The 20,579-nt window shown below is 43.7% G+C and overlaps 1 protein-coding gene across 1 annotated transcript in view; it reads right to left on the reverse strand.

The window, feature by feature from the left end:
* Window positions 1-216: 216 nt before the first annotated feature.
* The window catches only part of LOC134357658 (androgen-dependent TFPI-regulating protein-like), a 78,901-nt gene continuing 58,538 nt past the window's right edge, over window positions 217-20,579 (reverse strand). The window contains exons 4-6 of the mRNA XM_063069280.1: window positions 7,921-8,036; window positions 3,656-3,807; window positions 217-307 (exon numbers count right to left, since the gene is read on the reverse strand). Of these exons, the coding sequence (XP_062925350.1) occupies window positions 279-307; window positions 3,656-3,807; window positions 7,921-8,036 (297 nt within the window). The 3' untranslated portion in view covers window positions 217-278. The remainder of the gene's footprint in view (window positions 308-3,655; window positions 3,808-7,920; window positions 8,037-20,579) is intronic.

Consider the following 20,579-nt stretch of genomic DNA (forward strand, 5'->3'; position numbering starts at 1 on the left):
GAGACATAATATAAAGATTTTTACTCCTCATGTATTTAAAGGATGTAAGAAATAAAGTCAATTCAATTAAATTCAAACTAGGGATTTCTCACTTTCTGAATGACATTTTCAGCAGACAATTCCCAGTGTTAGACTTTATTCTTTCAATGATTATCTATTCATAAATCATAGTTTCTTGGCAAAGGATATTAGAATGGAAGTATTTTATGGGATGTGAGAAAGATGGAGCCAGGGTATTCCAAGGTACACAAGACTTCCTCATTGTGGTTGCATCTCATTTAAATTTCCTTTGTTTTTTCAGTTAAACCTGAAAATAAACAGATATAAATACTTAAACAAACAAGAGAAAATCTTCAGATGCTGGAAATCCAAGCAACACACAAAATGCTGGAGGAACTCAGCAGGCCAGGCAGCCTCTCCAATCATTCCCAGTTCCACTAATTACAGCACACCTGATTCCCATTAGCAAACATCGGGTAAAACTCGGGTGGCACAGCCATGCTTTCCCAGTTCGTTGGTTGACTCTAGTGTGAGTAAACCTTGTTTCCTGATTCCTTGGGACTATCAGTTCTAAGCTCCACATCATTTCCTGGATACTCTATGTAAACTTTGTCTCTGTGTGAAGACTCTCCTGAATACTGGTTCCCTGTTCCCGGCAATGCTAATGCCTCAACTCTGCCTCTGCGCCTGTGTCCTGCACTTGGGTTTGTCCTCAGCCTCATCCTTGCAACATGTACAGGAATATAAGAAATGGGTTAATCTATTCCCCATTTGATCTCTGCTTCTCAGTTAATTAGATCAAAACAGCAATTCTAGCTCTACTTACTCACTATGGTTCAATCAGACTTTAAACCATTTGAAATTATCAAAATGATCCAGATTCAAAAGCTTTTTGTAGGTGAAGTGGTCCATGTTTCTACACTGAATATTAACAAGTAGATGGAGAGACAAGAGAGTGCAGATATTAGAATCTGGAGCAACAAACATGATGACTTGAAGTAGATGCTGAATTTGCTTCTGAACTAAGTGGTTCTAATTTTGTCTCCTTTTTTCTGGACCAACCTGTCAGAGGAAATAACCTCCATCTATTTTCCATCATGTTTTTCAAAACACCGGCATCAGTGGCATTTATTATCTTTCACTAATTGTTCTTGAGAAAGTGTTGGAAATCCATTGTCTTCAATTACAGCCCATCATTGGGAAGTCCTTCCAATGCATTGTTGAGTGGAGTGGGGGTGGGGGATGTTCCTGGATTAAAATCCGGTGATAACGAAGAGTATTCCTAAACCAGGATGATATCTGACCCAGAAAGGAATTTACAGTGTGGTGGCTTTCCCAGTGTCTGTTATTTTGTGTGTCTAGGAGTTGATGATAAGAAGGTTTGGGAAATCCTGTTGAAAAAGCCTTGATAAATGTAGCAACAAATTATTTTTGATAGTACACATTTTCAGCAATGCTGCACTAAAAATGGAGGAAATTGATATTCAGGATGGTGAATGATGAGGTACGAAATGATAAGCAAACTACTTTATGGTGTTGAGCTCTTTGAGTGTTATCAGGGCTACACACATCCGGGCTAATGAAGAGTTACCCATCCCACTCCTAGTCTTGTTAGGCTTTGATGCCAAGCAGGCATTCAGGTGTCAGGAAGAGATATTTGCCACAGAATACCCAGCCTTTGACTGGTGTAAATATTTGCGTGCTGGTCTTTTACTATTTGTGGTCAGTGGTAATCCCTAGGTTGGTTGCTGGAAATTCAATTATGGTAATACTACTGAATACTTCTGTATATTATGTTGGAAATGGTCTCTACCTGGCAATTAGTGATTGAAATGTTTTTAGTCACTTTATATCCTGTGCCTAAATGTTGTCAAGCTCTTGCTACATGCGGCGAATTTAGAAAATATACATCAACTTTGGAATGTAAACTTGCAAACATCCTTATTTCTAACCTTATGATGAAAGGAAAGTCATTGATGAAACAGTTGAATACAGTTTGGCCAGGACACTGCCCTGAGGAGCTCCTGCAGCAAAATCTTGTGGTAGATATAGTTGATGTCCAGTGACCCCATCCAGTATCCTTTGTGTAGGATATGACTTGAACTGTTTCCCTCAATTCCTCTTGACTTCATTCTTAACAAGAATTCCCACACTTGGTCAAATACCAAATTGAAATTAAGAACAATCATTTTCACCTAATTCATGGAATCCAGCATTTTGTTCCATGTTTAGAAAAGATTGTAATGAAATTGAGAGTCAAGCAATTTTGGTAGAAACTTGCTGCATATCAGAGATCAGCTATTTAACGTTCATAGATAGACAATCAGTTTTGATTAGAGGTTCCCATAGTAGATAATATTGCGCCCCTTGGGGGCAGTGGGAGTTTCTAAAGGGGGATAAAATAGAGGAGGCAGTGAGGGGGCACTCTGTAGCAAGCGGAGCAGCTGAGGAATTCCAAATTAGCAGCATGGAACAAGGCTTAATTTAAGAATTGGATTACTTATTATAACAATTTGATTTTCTTCACCTCGTTGAGACAGAGTCATAGAAAAATACAGCACAGAAACAGGTCCTTCAGCCATCTAGTCCATGTTGAACCATTTATTCTACCTACTCCCATCGATCTGCACCAGGACCATAGCCCTACCACACATGTACCTATTAAAACCACTCTTAAATGTTGAAATAAAGCTCACATGCACTATCTGACTGGCAGCTCATTCCACACTCTCACAACCCTCTGAGTGAAGAAGTTTCCCCTTATGTTCCCCTTAAACTTTTCACCCCATGACCTTTAGTTGTAGTCCAACCTGACCTCAGAGGAAAAAGGCTGCTTGCATTTACCCTTTCTAAAGCCCTCATAATTCTGCATACTTCTATCAAATCTCCTCTCAATCTTTTTTACGTTTCAAGGAATAAAGTCAACCTTTCCTTATAGTTCAGGCCCTCCAGACCTGGCAACATCCTTGTAAATTTTCTGTATTCTTTCAACTTTATTTACATCTTTCCTCTAGTTACATGACCAAAACTGCACACAATATCTGAATTTAGCCTCACCAATATCTTAAAAAACTCAACATAACATTCCATTTCCTGTACTCTATACTTTCATTTATTGTAGCCAATGTCCCAAAAGCTTTCTGTATGACCCTCTCTACCTGTGATGTCACTTTCAATGAATTATGGACCTGCATTCCCAGATTCTTTTGTTCAACTGCCCTACTGCTCACTGAGTAAGACCTACCGTACTGAATGCAATACCTCACATTTGTCTGCATTAATTTCCATCTGCTATTTTTAAGCCCATGTTTCCAGCTGGTCCAGATCCCACTGCAAGCCATGATAAAATCTTCCTCACTGTTCATTGCACCCCCAGTCTTGGTGTCATCCACAAATTTGCTGATCCAGATAATCATTAGCGTTAAAAAAGAGAAGAGAAAATCTATGTTTCGATAATTACTGGTGTTTACACTCTATGTCCTCTGTGTTATAAATATACTGTTCATGGTCATCTTTGTATGACTTTGCTGAAGTTAGTTGTCACTTTATGTTAGTTTTCTCGCTAATAGGAAGGTACTCACATTATTAATGAAATACAACTACTCAAAATCTAAATGTTTGTGAGTTTTTGCACAGTAGATGAATATTTACTTACCCCATACTAACAAGGTAAGGTATTCTCCCAGGAGATACAGAAGCATGACCAACAAAACACTCACTGAGAAAAATAACACCAGGCCTGTTTGATTAAAAAGGCCTAGCAAGGGATAGACCCAGGCTCCAGCAGCATAGTAAATCCACAGAACCCTGCGTTAAAGTAAAAACACTTATCAGATTAATGATTCAATTTATCAGAGAGTAATGTATAGTTGGAATTTCTCTGTGACAAACAATAGTTAGAATAGAGCAGTAAACTTAGATTGGGATTCAATCCCATTCAATCCACTGCTTTATTTTGGATAATCATTATTTTAGTTTATCCATGTATCCAGAGAGGAAGGGTACAATCTAGTAAAAAAATAAGTCTGGAACTACTACCAGATCTAAAAGTTCATGAAACCTGGTTAGGAAAATGAACTCTAAATGGAGTCACTTTCAACTTTGAAGGGCTGAGAGACTGGTGCAGGGGGTAGGGCTTCAGATTCTTGGATAATTGGAATCTCTTCAGGGGGAAGTATGACCTGTTCAAAAAGGACAGGTTTAACCTAAACCCGAAGGGGACCAATATTCTGGTGGGAAAGTTTAATGGCACTGTTAGGGAGGGTTTAAACTAATTTGGCAGGGGGATGGGAACTGGAATAACAGAGCAGAGGAAAGGGAAAACAGAAATAAATCTAAGATAGTAAGCAGTAAAGATGTCAGGAAAGACAGGCAGGTGATGGGGCAGATTTGTAGCCATTGGGATGAGTTGCAGTGCAATAAAGTTGCAGTGAAATCAAAGTGAAAAGTTCCAAATACTGGTCTTAAGGTGTTATACTTAAATGCACGCAGCATAAGGAACAAGGTGGATGATCTTGTCGTACAGCTACAGATTGCCAGGTATGATATTGTGCCCATCACTGAGATGTGGCTAAAGGATGCATGTCTCTGGGAGCTGAACGTCCAAGGATGCACAGTGTATCGGAAGGATAGGAAGGTAGGCAGAGAGGAAGGTGTGGCTTTATTGGTAAGAAATAACATTAAATCATTAGAAAGAGATGATGTAGGATAGGAAGGTGCAGAACCTTTATGGGTTGAGATAAGAAATCGCAGGGGTAAAAGGACCCTGATGGCAGTTATTTGTAGGCCTCCAAACAGCTGCAGTGATGTGGACTACAAATTACAACAGAAAATAAAAAAGGCTTGTCAGAAGAGCAATGTTATGATAATTGTGGGGGATTTTAACATGCGAGTGGATTGGGAAAATCAGGTTGGCACTGGATCTCAAGAGAGAGAATTTGTAGAATGTCTGTGAGATGGCTTTTTAGAACAGCTTGTTGTTGAGCCCACTAAGGGATCGACTGTACTGGATTGGGTATTGAGTAATGAACCAGAAGTGATTAGAGAGATTGAGGTGAAGGAACCCTTAGGAGGCAGTGATCATAACATGACTGAGTTCACTGTGAAATCTGAAAAAGAGAAGCCGAAATCTGATGTGTCGGTATTTCAGTGGAGTAAAGGAAATTAGTGGTATGAGAGAGGAACTGGCCAAAGTTGACTGGAAAGGGACACTGGCGTGAAGGATGGCAGAGCAGCAGTGGCTGGAGTTTATGCGAGAAGTGAGGAAGGTGCAGGACAGGTATATTCCAAAAAAGAAGAAATTTTCGAATGAAAAAAGGATGCAACCGTGGTTGACAAGAGAAGTCAAAGCCAAAGTTAAAGCAAAGGAGAGGGCATACAAGGAAGCAAAAATGTGTGGGAAGACAGGATTGGGAAGTTTTTAAAAGCTTACAAAAGGAAACTAAGAAGGTCATTAAGAGGGAAAAGATTAACTATGAAAGGAAGCTAGCAAATAATATCAAAGAGGATACACGAAAAGCTTTTTCAAGTACATAAAGAGTAAAAGACAGGTGAGGGTAGATATAGGACCGATAGAAAATGATGCTGGAGAAATTGTAATGGGAGATAAGGAGATGGCAGAGGAACTGAACGAGTATTTTGTATCAGTCTTCACTGAGGAAGACACCAGCAGTATACCGGACACTCAAGGGTGGCAGGGAAGAGAAGTGTGCACAGTCACAATTACGACAGAGGAAGTACTCAGGAAGCTGAATAGTCTAAAGGTAGATAAATCTCCCGGACCAGATGGAATGCACCCGCGTGTTCTGAAGGAAGTAGCTGTGGAGTTTGCGGAGGCATTAGCGATGATCTTTCTAAAGTCGATAGATTCTGGCATGGTTCCGGAGGACTGGAAGATTGCAAATGTCACTCCGCTATTTAAGAAGGGGGCAAGGAAGCAAAAGGAAATTATAGATCTGTTAGCTTGACATCGGTGGTTGGGAAGTTGTTGGAGTCAATTGTCAAGGATGAGGTTACAGAGTACCTGGAGGCATATGACAAGGTAAGCAGTATTCAGTACGGATTCCTTAAAGGAAAATCCTGCCTGACAAACTGATCACAATTTTTTGAGGAAATTACCAGTAGGCTAGACAAGGGAGATGCAGTGGATGTTGTATATTTGGATTTTCAGAAGGCCTTTGACAAGGTGCCACACATGAGGCTACCTAACAAGATAAGAGCCCATAGAATTACAGGAAAGTTACATACGTGGATAGAGCATTGGCTGATTGGCAGGAAGCAGAGAGTGGGAATAAAGGGATCCTATTCTGGTTGGCTGCTGGTTACCAGTGGTGTTCCACAGGGGTCTGCGTTGGGGCCGCTTCTTTTTGCATTCTACATCAACGATTTGGATTATGAAATAGATGGCTTTGTGGCTAAGTTTGCTGACGATACGAAGATAAGTGGAGGGGCCGGTAGTGCTGAGGAAACGGAGAGTCTGCAGAGAGACTTGGATAGATTGGAAGAATGGGCAAAAAAGTGGCAAATGAAATACAATGTTGGAAAGTGTATGGTTATGCACTTTGGCAGAAGAAATAAACGGGCAGACTATTATTTAAATGGGGAAAGAGTTCAAAGTTCTGAGATGCAACGGGACTTGGGAGTCCTCTTACAGGATACCCTTAAGGTTAACCTCCAGGTTGAGTCGGTAGTGAAGAAGGGGAATGCAATGTTGGCATTCATTTCTAAAGGAATAGAGTGTAGGAGCAGGGATGTGATGTTGAGGCTGTATAAGGCGCTGGTGAGACCTCACTTAGAGTACTGTGGGCAGTTTTGGTCTCCTTATTTAAGAAAGGATGTGCTGACGTTGGAGAGGGTACAGAGAAGATTCACTAGAATGATTCCGAGAATGAGAAGGTTAACATATGAGGAACGTTTGTCCGCTCTTGAACTGTATTCCTTGGAGTTTAGAAGAATGAGGGGAGACCTCATAGAAACATTTCAAATGTTGAAAGGCATGGACAGAGTGGATGTGGCAAAGTTGTTTCCCATGATGGGGGAGTCTAGTACGAGAGAGCATGACTTAAGGATTGAAGGGCGCCCATTCAGAACAGAAATGCAAAGAAATTTTTTTAGTCAGAGGGTGGTGAATCTATGCAATTTGTTGCCACAGGCAGCAGTGGAGGCCAAGTCATTGGGTGTATTTAAGACAGAGATTGATAGGTATCTGAGTAGCCAGGGCATCAAAGGTTATGGTGAGAAAGCGGGGGAGTGGGACTAAATGGGAAAATGGATCAGCTCATGATAAAATGGCGGAGCAGACTCGATGGGCCAAATGGCTGTCTTCTGCTCCTTTGTCTTATAGTCTCACTTGAAAGAGTGCTAATCTATGGGTTTGTATGAAAGATGAATGAGGTAGGCTGAAGAATGTTTATATTTACATGTATTTATATTGTCAATTAAAACAAATGGAGATAATGGTTTGGAAAGGATTAGTTGGATCATCAGAAATACCTTGGTCATTATGACTTCTTACTGACTGAAAATAAATTCAGAAATGTGCCTTCATGCAATTATATGATGTTTCAATTTCATGAATGTACTCCAAGTGCAATAGCCTCACCAACAAAAGCAAGTTTTGACTCTTGTTCTCCATACACTGCAATACAGAGTTCAAAATTCATGAGCATGTCCACCTATTATCCCAAGCTGGATGAAAAGCAATCACTCTCAATGATAGCAGAAACAAAACCTTATTAAACTAAGACTTGAAATGAGTGCCTTCAGCCAGAGTACCTTCACGTAGTGAAGATGTTGCTTTTGGTAATGAAACTGGTTAAATATGTGCAGGGATAGGAATGATTGGAATTTAAAATCAGCCTGGAAATGAACTAATCTTTTTCTCCGTTCATTTGTATTCACCTGCCTTCACATGCCCCTTACCAAAGGAGGTAAGAAATGGAAGCAATTCCTAGGATGAGAAGCCCAGTTCTTCGTTTTGGATATTGGTGCGGTGTGATGAACAGCTCCAGCAGAACCAGCGGCAGTACAATAGTGTGCTGCAATTAGAAAACGGCAAAGGTCACAATTATATGGTGTATTTCACAACTTCAGGATTTTCCAAACTATCTTCTACAGAATGCAATACATTTGGGGTGTGACCACTGTTAGTCATAGAAACGTACTGAATGAACAAGCACTTTGACTTATCGAGTATGTGTTCACCACTAACCAACCACTTCGACCAGTCCTTTGCCCACCACCCACACAATCCATCCACTGGCCCCCTCCCTCCACTGTTCTCATCTGCCATCACCATCTTCCTCACTTGATCCCATTCTCAACATCCCTTTCCTATCAGATTCCAATATCAGAAGCCCTTTGTTATCTCCACCGATCATTTGCCAATCTCTATGTCACTATTTCCACTCTCTCCTACTCCATGTGCCTACCATTTCTCCTCAGTTGGATCCAAATATCACTTACCAGCTTCTACTTCATCCCTTCAAGAGAGCTCTTTTATACTGTCTATCTCTCCTCTATTTTTCAGTCTCAACCCTAAATATCATTTCCTTTCACAAATCATTGCTCCAAATTTCAGCATCTGTAGTCTCTTGTGTCTTCACTTTGCACAAAGGAAGATTAGTGAGAATATTGGAGGCCAGTCATCTGAACCCCAGGACATCACGGTAGGAATTGTTCAGCAGTGTTATCGGCATTACAATCTTTAGTTACTTCATCATAGAACTTTCCTTTATGCTATGAGGTGAGGATTTTCACAGGTAATTTCACAACTTTCAATTCCATTTGTGATTTCTCAATTTTTCAGAATTACCTTTCATGACTTTTTTTTTAATTACTGTGTCACCTACCTCCTGTGAATCACCATTGACAGTTAACTGAAGTGGACCAGCCACTTAAAAACTGTGGCTAGAAGATTTCAGCAAGGCATTTGACAAGGTACCCCATGCAAGGCTTACTGAGAAAATAAGGAGGCATGGGATCAAAGGCACATTGCATTGTGGATCCAGAACTGGCTTGCCCATAGAAGGCGAACAGTGGTTGTAAACGGGTCATATTCTACATGGAGGTCGGTTACCAGTAGTGTGCCTCAGGGATCTGTTCTGGGACCCCTACTCTGTGATTTTTTTTTTTATAAATGACCTGGATGAAGAAGTGGAGGGATGGGTTAGTAAATTTGCTGATGACACAATGATTGTTGGTGTTGTGGATATTAGATACTGGACACTAGAATACTACAGCACCGTACAGGCCCTTTGGCCCTCAATGTTGTACCAACCCATATATTCCTTTAAAAAAAAACATACTAAACCCACACTACCCCGTAATTCTCTATTTTTCTTTCATCCATGTGCCTGTCCAAGAGGCTCTTAAATACCCCTAATGTTTTAGCCTGCACCACCATCCCTGGCAAGTCATTCCAGGCACCCACAATCCTATATGGGGAAAAAAACTTACCACTGATGTCTCCCCTAATCTTCTCTCCCTTAACTTTGTACATATGCCCTCTTGTGTTCGCTGTTTGTGCCCTGGGAAACAGGTACTGGCTATGCACCCTTTCCATGCCTCTCAATCTTGTAGACCTCTATCAAGTCCCCTCTCATCCTTCTACACTCCAGAGAGAAAAGTCCCAGCTCTGCTAACCTTGCTTCATAAGACTTGTTTTCCAATCTAGGCAACATCCTGGTATATCTCCTCTGCACCTTCTCCATAGCTTCCACATCCTTCCTATAATGAGGTGACCAGAATTGAACACAATATTCTAAGTGTGGTCTCACCAGAGATTTGTAGAGTTACAACATGACCTCTCTACTCTTGAACTCAGTCCCGCTATTAATGAAGCCTTGCATCCCATAGCCCTTCTAAACTATCCTATCAACCTGTGCAGCAACCTTGAGGGATGTATGGATTTGAACCCCCTCTGTTCATCCACACTCTTAAGTAACCGACCATTAACCCTGTACTCAGGCTTCTGGTTTTTCCTTCCAAAATGCATCACCTCACATTTATCCATATTGAACTCCATCTGCCACTTCTCTGCCCAACTCTGCATCCTGTCTATATCCTCTTGTAACCTTCGACAACCTACAGCTCCATCCACAACTCCTCCAATCTTCGTGTCATCCGCAAACTTACTCACCCATCCTTCTGCCTCTTCATCCAGGTCATTTATAAAAAAATCACAAAGAACAGGGGGTCCCAGGACAGATCCTTGCGGCACTCCACTAGTCGTTGACCTCCAGGCAGAATACTTTCCTTCCACTACTACCCTCTGCTTTCTTCCTTGAAGCCAATTTTTTATCCAAACAGCCAACCGATCCATTCCTCATGACTTTCTGGATGAGTCTCTCGTGGGGGAACCTTGTCAAATGCTTTGCTAAAATCCATGTAGACCACATCTACTGCCCTACCGTCATCAATTTCTTTTGTTACCTCTTCAAAAAACTCAATTAGGCTCGTGAGGCACGATCTTCCCTTCACAAAGCCATGCTAACTATCCTTGAGTAGACTGTACTTGTCCAAGTGCTCATAGATCCTATTCTTAAGAATCCTCCCCAATAGTTTGCAGACTAGTGACGTAAGACTCACCAGTCTATAGTTCCCAGGATTCTCCCTATTACCTTTTTTAAACAAGGGAACTACATTTGCCATTCTCCAATCCTTCGGCACCTCCCCTGAAGCCAAAGAGGATTCAAAGGTCATAGCTACTGCTCCAGTGATCTCTTCTCTCACTTCCCACAGCAACCTGGGGTATATCACATCTGGCCCTGGGGACTTATCAATCTTGATGTTTTTAAGAAAATCCAGAAATTCTTCCTTAATCTCCACATTGTCCAGCACACTGTTTCGATCTCATCCTGATCAAGGTCCTTTTCACTGAAGCAAAGTATTCATTTAGGACCTCCCCAACCTCCTCCGCCTCCAGGCACATGTTGCCTTCTTTATCCTTTAGCGGCCCCACCTTCATTCTTGTCATCCTTCTGTTCTTCACATACGCATAGAATGCCTTGGGGTTCTCCTTAATCCTACATGCCAAGGCCTTCTGATGCTCCCTTCGAGCTCTCCTGAGTCCTTTCTTAAGCTCCTTCCTGGCTACCCTATATTTCTCATGAGCCCCTCCTGCTTCCTGCTTCTTATATCTAATGCTTCCTTCTTCCTCTTGACAAGTTGCCTCATGTGTTTCATCAGCCACGGTTCCCTTTTCCTACCATTTTTTCCTTGTCTCAGTGGGACAAACCTATCCCGAACCCAGCACAAGTGGTCCCTAAACTTCCTCCACATTACTTCTATGCTTTCACCCTTCAACATCTGTTTCCAATTTACTCACTAGTTCCTGCTTCATCCCTTCATAGTTAGCCCTTCCCCAGTTAAGCACTTTCCCATTTTGTCTGTTTTTATCCTTCTCCATAGCTATGCTGAAGCTAAGGGAGTTGTGGTCACTCTCACCAAAATACTCCCCCATCAAGAGGTCTGCCACCTGACCAGGTTCATTACCCAGAACTAGATCCAGTATGGCCTGTCCTCTCGTCGGCCGGTCCGCATACTGTGTCAGGAATCCTTCCTGAACACACCTGACAAATTCAGCCCCATCTATCCCCCTTGCAGTCAGGATGTGCCAGTCGATATGAGAGAAGTTGAAATCACCCATAACACAACCCTGTATTTCCTGCACCATTCTAAAATCTGCCTGCTTATCTGCTCCTTGGTGTCCCAAGGGCCATTTGGGGGCCTATAGACTACTCCCAGCACAGTGATTGATCCCTTCCTATTTCTGATTTCCACCCACACCGACTCAGTGGACACTCCCTCTGCAGCGTCCTCCCTTTCTATAGCCATGATACTATCCCTGACCAGTAATGCTACTGCCCCCTCCCCCCCCCCATTTTCTACCTCCCATCTTATTCCTTTTAAAACACCTAAACCCTGGCACCTGCATCAGCCCTTCTTCCAGCCAAGTTTCAGTAAAGGCCACAACATCGTAGTTCGACGTACTGATCCATGCTCTAAGTTTATCCCCTTTATTCCTAATACTCCTAGCGTTGAAATAGACACATTTCAACCCCTCTAACTGGCTACATTTATGTTTTGTTCCCTGCCTGTCCCTGCTCACCAACTCAGAACACATAGCATCATGCCCTTGTCCTTCTACCCTAATCTCTACACTCACATTCTGATTCCCACCCCCCTGCCAAACTAGTTTAAACCCTCCCCAACAGCTCTAGCAATCCTGCCCTCCAGGATATTGGTCCCTTTCCAGTTCAGGTGCAGCCCGTCCTTTTTGCAAAAGTCAGACCTTCCCCAGAAGAGATCGCAATGATCCAGAAATCTGAACTCCTGTCCCCTGCACCAACTCTTCAGCCACACATTCATCTGCCATGACTTCCTGTTCCTACTCTCTCTGTCTCGTGGCACAGGCAGCAATCCCAAGATTACCACCCTTGAGGTCCTGCTCTTTAACTTCTTTCCTAACTCCCTATATTCCTCCTTCAGGAACTCATCCCTACTCCTTTCTATGTCATTGGTCCCCACGTGGACCAGGACATCTGGCTGCTCACCCTCTCTCCTGAGAATACCGAGAACTCGATCTGAGATATTGTGGACACTGGCACCACGGAGGCAACAGACCATACGGGATTCTCGATCTCTCCCACAGAACATCTCATCTGTCCCCCTAACCATTGAATCACTACTGCTCTCCTCTTTTCCCTCCTTCCTTTCTGAGCTGAGGGTCCAGTCTCAGTGCCAGAGATGCGACCACTACAACTTGTCCCTGGTAGGTCATCCCCACCAACAATATCCAAAACAGTATACTTATTGTTGATGGGAATGGCCACAGGGGCACTCTGCTCTTTTTGTCTATTCCCCTTCCCACTCCTGACAGTCACCCAGTTACCTGACTCCTGACTTTTAGGGGTGACTCTCTCCCTGAAACTCTGATCTATTACTGCCTCTGCCTCTCTGCCTCCTGAATGATCTGAAGTTTATCCTGCTCCAGCTCCAGCTCCGTAACTTGGTTTGATAGGAGCTGCAGCTGGATGCACCTTTTGCAGGTGTAGTCATCAGAGACAATTGTGCTGTCCCTGACTTCCCACATCCTACAATCGGAGCACTGGACTGCCCTATCTACTGCCTCCATTACCAACTCCTAAGTTAATTAAATTAATTAAAGAAACTTACCCGGCCTTACCTCTCTGGGAGCAAGCTCATACTCCACCTCTTCTGGCCAAAACCTCTCAAGCCAAAGCCTCAAAGCTCCACTCCTTCACTGGCCCACTCACTGGCTGGCCACTCTGCTTGAGCTACCCCTCTTTTTATTTGTTTGAGCTTTTCAATTTTTGATTGCCAGTCAAACTGCTTGGTTACCTGACCTCGATTGCCCAATCAGCTGCTTTCTGCTGAGTCTGAGCTATTCAAATCTTGATTGACTTGACTGCACACTTCAACTGCCAAAACCTCAAAGCTCCACTCCTTCACTGGCCCACTCACTCACTGGCTGCTCTCCACTGTGTGGAGAGCTGTCAGAGGTTACAGTGGGACATTGATAGGATGGAAAACTGGGCTGAGAAGTGGCAGATGGAGTTCAACCCAGATAAGCATGAGATTGTTCATTTTGGTAGGTCAAATATGATGGCAGAACATACTATTAATGGTAAGACTCTTGGCAGTGTGGAGAATCAAAGGGATCTTGGATTCTGAGTCCATAGGACCTCAAAACTGCTATGCAGGTTGACTCTGTGGTTAAGAAAGCATACGGTGCATTGGCCTTCATCAATTGTGGGATTGAGTTTAGGAGTCGAGAAGTAATGTTGCTGCTATATAGGACCCTGGTCAGACCACACTTTGAGTACTCTGCTCAGTTCTGGTTTCCTCACTACAGGAAGAATGTGGAAACTATAGAAAGGGTGCAGAGGAGATTTACAAGGATCTTGCCTGGATTGAGGAGCATGCCTTTTGAAAACAGGTTGAGTGAACTCGGCCTTTTTTCCTTGGAACGACGGAGGAGAGGTGACCTGATAGAGGTATATACGATGATGAGAAGCATTGATCATATACCGTAGCTCATCAGAGGCTTTTCTCCGGGGCTGAAATGGCTAGCAGAAGAGGGCACAGTTTTAAGGTGCTTGGAAGTAGATACAGAGGAGATGTCAGGGGTAAATTTTTTACCCAGAGAGTAGTGACTGCTTGGAATGGGCTGCCAGTGACAGTGGTGGAGCTGGATACGATAGGGTCTTTTAAGAGACTCCTGGACAGGTGCATGGAGCTCAGAAAAATAGAGGGCTATAGGTAACCCTAGGTAACTTCTAAGGTAAGGACATATTCGGCACAGCTTTGTGGGCCGAAGGGCCTGTGTGGGGTTGTAGATTTTCTATGTTTCTATGTTAAAGACAGTCTAACATTGGCCTGAGACAGATCACAGGGTCACTGGGTGCAACAGGGATCTTCATGGCTGTAGTTATATTCTCCCTTTCAGAGGGGGCCTGGCAGATGTTGATCTCTTCTGGTAGTGATGCATTGCTGCCACTCATGTTATCAGGTTTTGCTTTGTAGGAAGTAATGCCGAGTTGATGTGCATCTGTTGCCACCTCCCGCCTCGCTCAGAATTGTCTCTTCATTTTTGAAATAACCCTCCACAAGTCAAACTGAGTCGCCAGACTTAAATGCCACAGACCTAGCCTTCAGCAGATGATAAAACTCTTGTTTCGTCCATGGCTTTTGGTGTGGGAATGTTTAGCAAGTTTTCGTAGGTACACACTCACCCACACAAATATTAATGAAATCAGTAACAACTGCAGCATCTTCATCCAGATTTGAAGATTTGAAGATGAATCCCTGAATACAGTCCAGTCCACCAATTTAAAGCAGTCCTGCAATCGTTCCTGTGCTTCCCTTGTTCATACATTCTTGGTCGTCAGTACTGGTGCTGCAGTCTTCAGTCTCTGTCTATATTCAAGGAATAGAAGTACAGTCTGATGATCAGACTTTCCGAAGTGAGGGCATTGATGCCCACAAAGTCATGCCAAGGTCATATTATAGCTTTTATTGCTCTGTTTCTTGGCATTGTCATTGCAAAATCACCAGTTATTATCTGATCAGTATCTCCACCAGCCTGAGAGGAACAGTTCTGTGCAGAGAAGGAGATGGATGCAGAAATGACTTAATTTCTATACTGATACATGTGTTATGAGAACTGTGTAGAGCAGGGAACAATTTTTCATCTGGTGAGACACCTCGCATTAGCTGTCTGCAGGTACCCCAGAGAGACGTGGAAGCTGACCTATCAGCACAGAGGGAGACACCAAAGAACACCAGCCAGCCCATTAAATCCATGCTGCCAATCTGCAGGGCAATCTAATTAGAGCTATTTTTGAACTCTTTCTCTGTGAACACCCAAAGAGAGGTCCTTAGTGGGCTCAAGGATCTCCCCCTCCCTCCACCACCACCTATGGGAAGGAAGTGGAGCATCAAAGAGATTAATATCCTGTGTATTGATCATGATTCCAACAGAGCGTGAAGTTAACATGTTACTGTTCAAAGTTCAGTGGAAGTAGCAATAAATTTTGTCTGGCTATAACTTACACACACTCATAGATTTACATTGCAATGTTTATTGTAGAGATCAATTCATGATTACTCCATAATAATCCTCTTAGAAATCTTTATCAATAGCAGATGAGACTCCACATCTAGAGGTTTCACTGTCAAGCCAAGTCAAGTTTATAGTCATTTAGCTATATACATGTATCCTGCCAAATGAGACAAAATTTCTCTGGACCAGGGTGTACGGCACAATGGACACATAATACTCTAACTTAGGAAAGTAAGAATTAAATCTACAAATGAATTACACATAGGTAAACAAAGTGCATGGATTTAAATTGTAGGGTACAGTGAAAGTTATCTAGCGACACTTCGAGTGCGATGTGGCAGGGAGTTCAGAAGCCTAATGGCCTGAGGGAAGAAGCTGTTTCCCATCCTGACTGTCCTTGTTTTAGGCATCAGTCTCCTGCCTGATGGTAGAAAGTCAAAGAGAATGCTGGATGGATGGGTCCTCAACCTTTTTTGCACCGCGGACCGGTTTAATATTGACAATATTCTTGCGGACCAGCCAACCCAGGGGCGGGGGGTGGTGTTCAAGTAGGGTTAAGCTGTCTTTTACAGTTAGGGTCGCCAACTTTCTCACTCCCAAATAAGGGACAAAAGTAGCAGTCAAATCCCCGGACACTTGTGTTTACACCAGGAAAGACTACCATGACCATGAAGCCTTGCATGGGCACCTGTGTGCGCATGCGTGACGTGCGCATGTGTGTACGTGCTGATTTTTTTCCCAACAGATTGGTTTTGCCTTCATCTTCTGGACTATACTGTACATACATTATTTCTACTTTATATAGGCTGTGTATTTATCATGTCATTCCTGCTTTTACTATATGTTCGTGTTATTTTAGGTTTTGTGTTATTTGGTATGATTTGGTAGGTTATTTTTTGGGTCTGAGAATGCTCAAAAATTTTTCCCATTTATATTAATGGTGATTGCTTTTTCGCTTTACGCCATTTTGGCATGAAAGGTTTCATAGGAACACTCTACCTTAGCAGGGGAAATATGGGACAAGGGCGGTCCTGTATGGGACAAACCAGTTTAGCCCAATATATGGGATGTCCCAGCAAATACAGGACAGTTGGCAACCCTATGTCCAAGTTCAACAGTGCGTGACAGGGAATGAGGAAAGGTGCAGCTGACTCATATCGTTTCCTCGTGGCCCGGTAGCACATGCTCTGCAGCCTGGTACCGGTCCGCAGCCCGGTGGTTGGGGAACCCTGTTCTAAAGGCTCTGAGTGAAGCACTCCAGATAACTGTCCCTGAAGCATGGTAGGGGGACCTCTATGATCCTTTTGGCCATCCTCACAGTCCTTTGTAAGGACTTCTGCTCTGGTGCTCTGCAGCTCCCATAGCATTACAAACTGCATCTCCATCTGCTATCACTATTCTTGAGTGATCTTTGACTCATACAAAGGATGTCATATCATTTTCAGCAATTCCTCTTAGTCAGTAGAAGCTAAATGGAAGGCAAATATCAAAGGAGTATATGTATATGTATGGCAGCTAGAATAGAGTGGAGGGAAGTGTATGATCATGCACTTTGATGGAATAAAAGCATAGACTTTTCTAAACAGGAAAAATTCTTCCACGATGCTTACTCCTCTCTCTATGGTGCTGAGACTGTGACACTGCTCTGGCTGCTCTGTGCTTCATGTCTGTGAATTTTGCAGCGATTTGCCATGCTGTGTGATGAACTGAGACTGGGGCTATGGGCCTACTCTGGCTGCTCCGGGCCAATGGAGTGAATTTAGTTTGGAATTCTGTGGCTTGCTTTTATTGTTTGCATGATTTGTGTTTTTATTTTTTTCTTTTTCTCTCTATCTCTCTATCTCTATCTATCCGCACCCCCTCCCACCCCCCGTGGCTGCCTGTAAGGAGACAAATTGCTAGACTGTATAATTAATATATACTTTGATAATAAATATGTCATAAGGACGTGGCTGGGAATGGACCCAAGTGCAAGACACAGACACTGAAGTACTAGGGACAGGACTAGGATACAGGGCGATGGCAAGGACATGGACAGGAAAACCAGGAACCTGGAACAGGACTGGACAAGAGAGCTAGGAGCCTGGGCTTGGACTCCGAGCCAGAGACTGGGCAAGGACCCAGTACCTGCGTCTTACCTGTGGCTCGAACCCCCGAGCTAGGCAAGGACGAGGCTTGGCTGGCAGGCAGGACGGGACTGGAGCCTTAGAGACTAGAGGCGAGGCTTGGCAGGAGGCAGGAGGCCGGAGGCCAGAGACTAGAGGCGAGGCTTGGCAGGAAGCAGGAGGCCGGAGGCCAGAGACTAGAGGCGAGGCTTGGCAGGAGGCAGGAGGCAGGAGACTAGAGACTAGAGGCGAGGCTGGGCAGGAGGCCGGAGTCTCCAGGCTAGAGGCTAGGCAGGAGGCCGGAGTCTCCAGGCTAGAGGCTAGGCAGGAGGCCGGAGTCTCCAGGCTAGAGGCTAGGCAGGAGGCCGGAGTCTCCAGGCTAGAGGCTAGGCAGGAGGCCGGAGTCTCCAGGCTAGAGGCTAGGCAGGGTCCTCCTGGGCAGGGCGCGGATCACGGAGTCATGGAACAGGAAGGGACAGAACCAACCGCAGGTAACTGCAAGACGGCCTGGCCTACCTGGGCGGAGGCAAGGGACAGAACCAACCCCAGGTAACGGCAAGACAGCCTGGCTTACCTGGGCGGAGGCAAAGGACAAGAAGGGAGCTAGGTACAAGGTGGCTCCAGGACAAGACTGCAGGCGAGAGTTACCAGCAAGACAAGGCAAGGCTTCAGGCAATGCAAAGTGAGATGAGAACTTCAGGTGAGGCGCGAGTTACCGGCAAGACAAGGCAAGGCTTGGCTTCTGGCAAAGCAAGGCGAGACGAGAACTTCAGGCGAGGCGAGAGTTACCGACAAGGCAGGGCTTCAGGCGAGGAAACAGAAGGCAGAGGAAGGGATACAAGGACAAGAACAATCCAGCAACCATACTGTCTGTCTGTATCTTGTTTTACAGCGGTCGGCATCCAGCTTAATGGTGCATTACCGCCACCCTCTGCTCCGGAATGTGCACTAGACATACATTCCAAATCCCTTCACCCAATCGCGCGCACACACACACACAAACCTACACTTTACCCTCCCATCTTTGACCATCCTGGTACCCTATTCCTGTTTATCCATCATATTCTATAAAAAACCCCTGTACCCCTTAAAAACTCTAAAAATACCCAGACGTGCTCTCTCACCCATGCCCAGCAACCCTTTTAATGTGAATTCCTGCACCCCCAACTCCCTTAATTTAATTCTCATCATCTCTTTCTGTATCCCATACTTCCCGCAACACAAAACTACATGTTCTACTGACTCCTCTTCCTGACATTCCTCACACAATCCTGTCTGGTGTTTCCCTATCATTTTCAATGTTTTGTTTAATGCACAATGCCCCAGCCTTAACCTAGTCCACATAATTCCCTCTCTTCTGTTTCCATTACCTACCCTAGTACCTGCAACACTCTTTTGTATTTGATATAAATGCCTCCCTTTCCCCTCCCTGTCCCATCTTTCTTGCCACATCTGGTTGACTTTTTCCCAGATTACACACTTAACCTCTGCTTTACTGATACTAATGTGCATTTCCACATTTTCTTTCTTTAACGCCCTCTTTGCCAACTCATCCACCCTCTCATTCCCCTTCACCCCTACATGTGCTGGAACCCATAGAAATTTTACCTGACCTCTCTGATTTGCAATTCTTGTAACTAACTGAAGGACATAAATAAAGTACATCTTGCTGGCTGTTTGTGTGAAAAGACCTTAAACTTGCTAGAACTGAGGATGAATCTGAACATATCAATGCTTTGACTTGTCTGGCTTTCTGCACCCATTGCAACGCAACCAACACTGCCAGCATCTCCACTGTAAACACCCCTAATTTATTAGATGTTCTTCTGCTGATTCCAATTTCTTTTGCTGATATAGCCACCCCAAACCTTGTCACTCCTGTTTCAGGTTCCTTCACACCATCCATATAAATGTGAGTATAATCACTATAGTTTTCCATCACATGACAGTTAAATGCATTTATCAAATCTGTTTTATATCTTCCTTTCCTTTTTACCTCTAACAAATGCCGGTCTATGTCAGGCTATACAAGCTTCCATGGAGCTACAACCGGATAAACTACTGTAGGACTTATCCTCCGATCAAACACTCCACATTCTTTCACAATATCATTTCCCTACCCGACTAAAGGTATCCCTCTGAAACCTCCCATTTTCCCAGCACTCCTGCAACACTCCTTTAGCAGGGTGAGAATCATTGTGCCCCTGCAAGTTAGCCCAGTAGTTTGCCATCAGTTGCATCCTTCTTAGCTCCGAAGGCATTATTCCCATTTCTACCTGTAGGGCTGACACTGGTGACGTTTTAAAAGCCCCACTGCACACTCTCAAGGCCTGAGCCTGAATCACATCCGGTTTCCTTATAAGAGACCTAGCTGCTGATCCATATGCTATATTTCCATAGTCCAACACAGATCTCACTAAAGCCACATACATTCTCTTCAAAGCTGAACAACTTGCTCCCCATTCCCTACCAATCAAACATCTCATCACATTTATTACTTTTTTACATTTCTCCTCAACTTTCCTGATATGGTCTGCCCATGTTAATCGTGAATCAAATATAACACCCAGAAATTTAAATGATGCAACCCATTCTAATTCAACCCCATACATCCTTAACTTCTTCCCTACCTCAGCTCTTTTCCTGGTAAAAAATACAGTCTGAGTTTTATCTACTGAAAATCTACATCCCCAATCATAACCCCACTCCACCACTTCATCAATTGCTTCTTGTAGTTTCCTGATTATATGGTCCATGTTCCTGCCTCTTTTCCACAAGGTCCCATCATCCGCAAACAGTGACCTACCTATATCCACTGGTACCTTTGTGAACAGCAACCATACCCTGGTCTCTGAAGGTATTTATGCAGCCAGCCCCTACGAGCATCA

Source organism: Mobula hypostoma, chromosome 17 (genome assembly GCF_963921235.1).
Source record: "Mobula hypostoma chromosome 17, sMobHyp1.1, whole genome shotgun sequence".
Taxonomy (NCBI): domain Eukaryota; kingdom Metazoa; phylum Chordata; class Chondrichthyes; order Myliobatiformes; family Myliobatidae; genus Mobula; species Mobula hypostoma.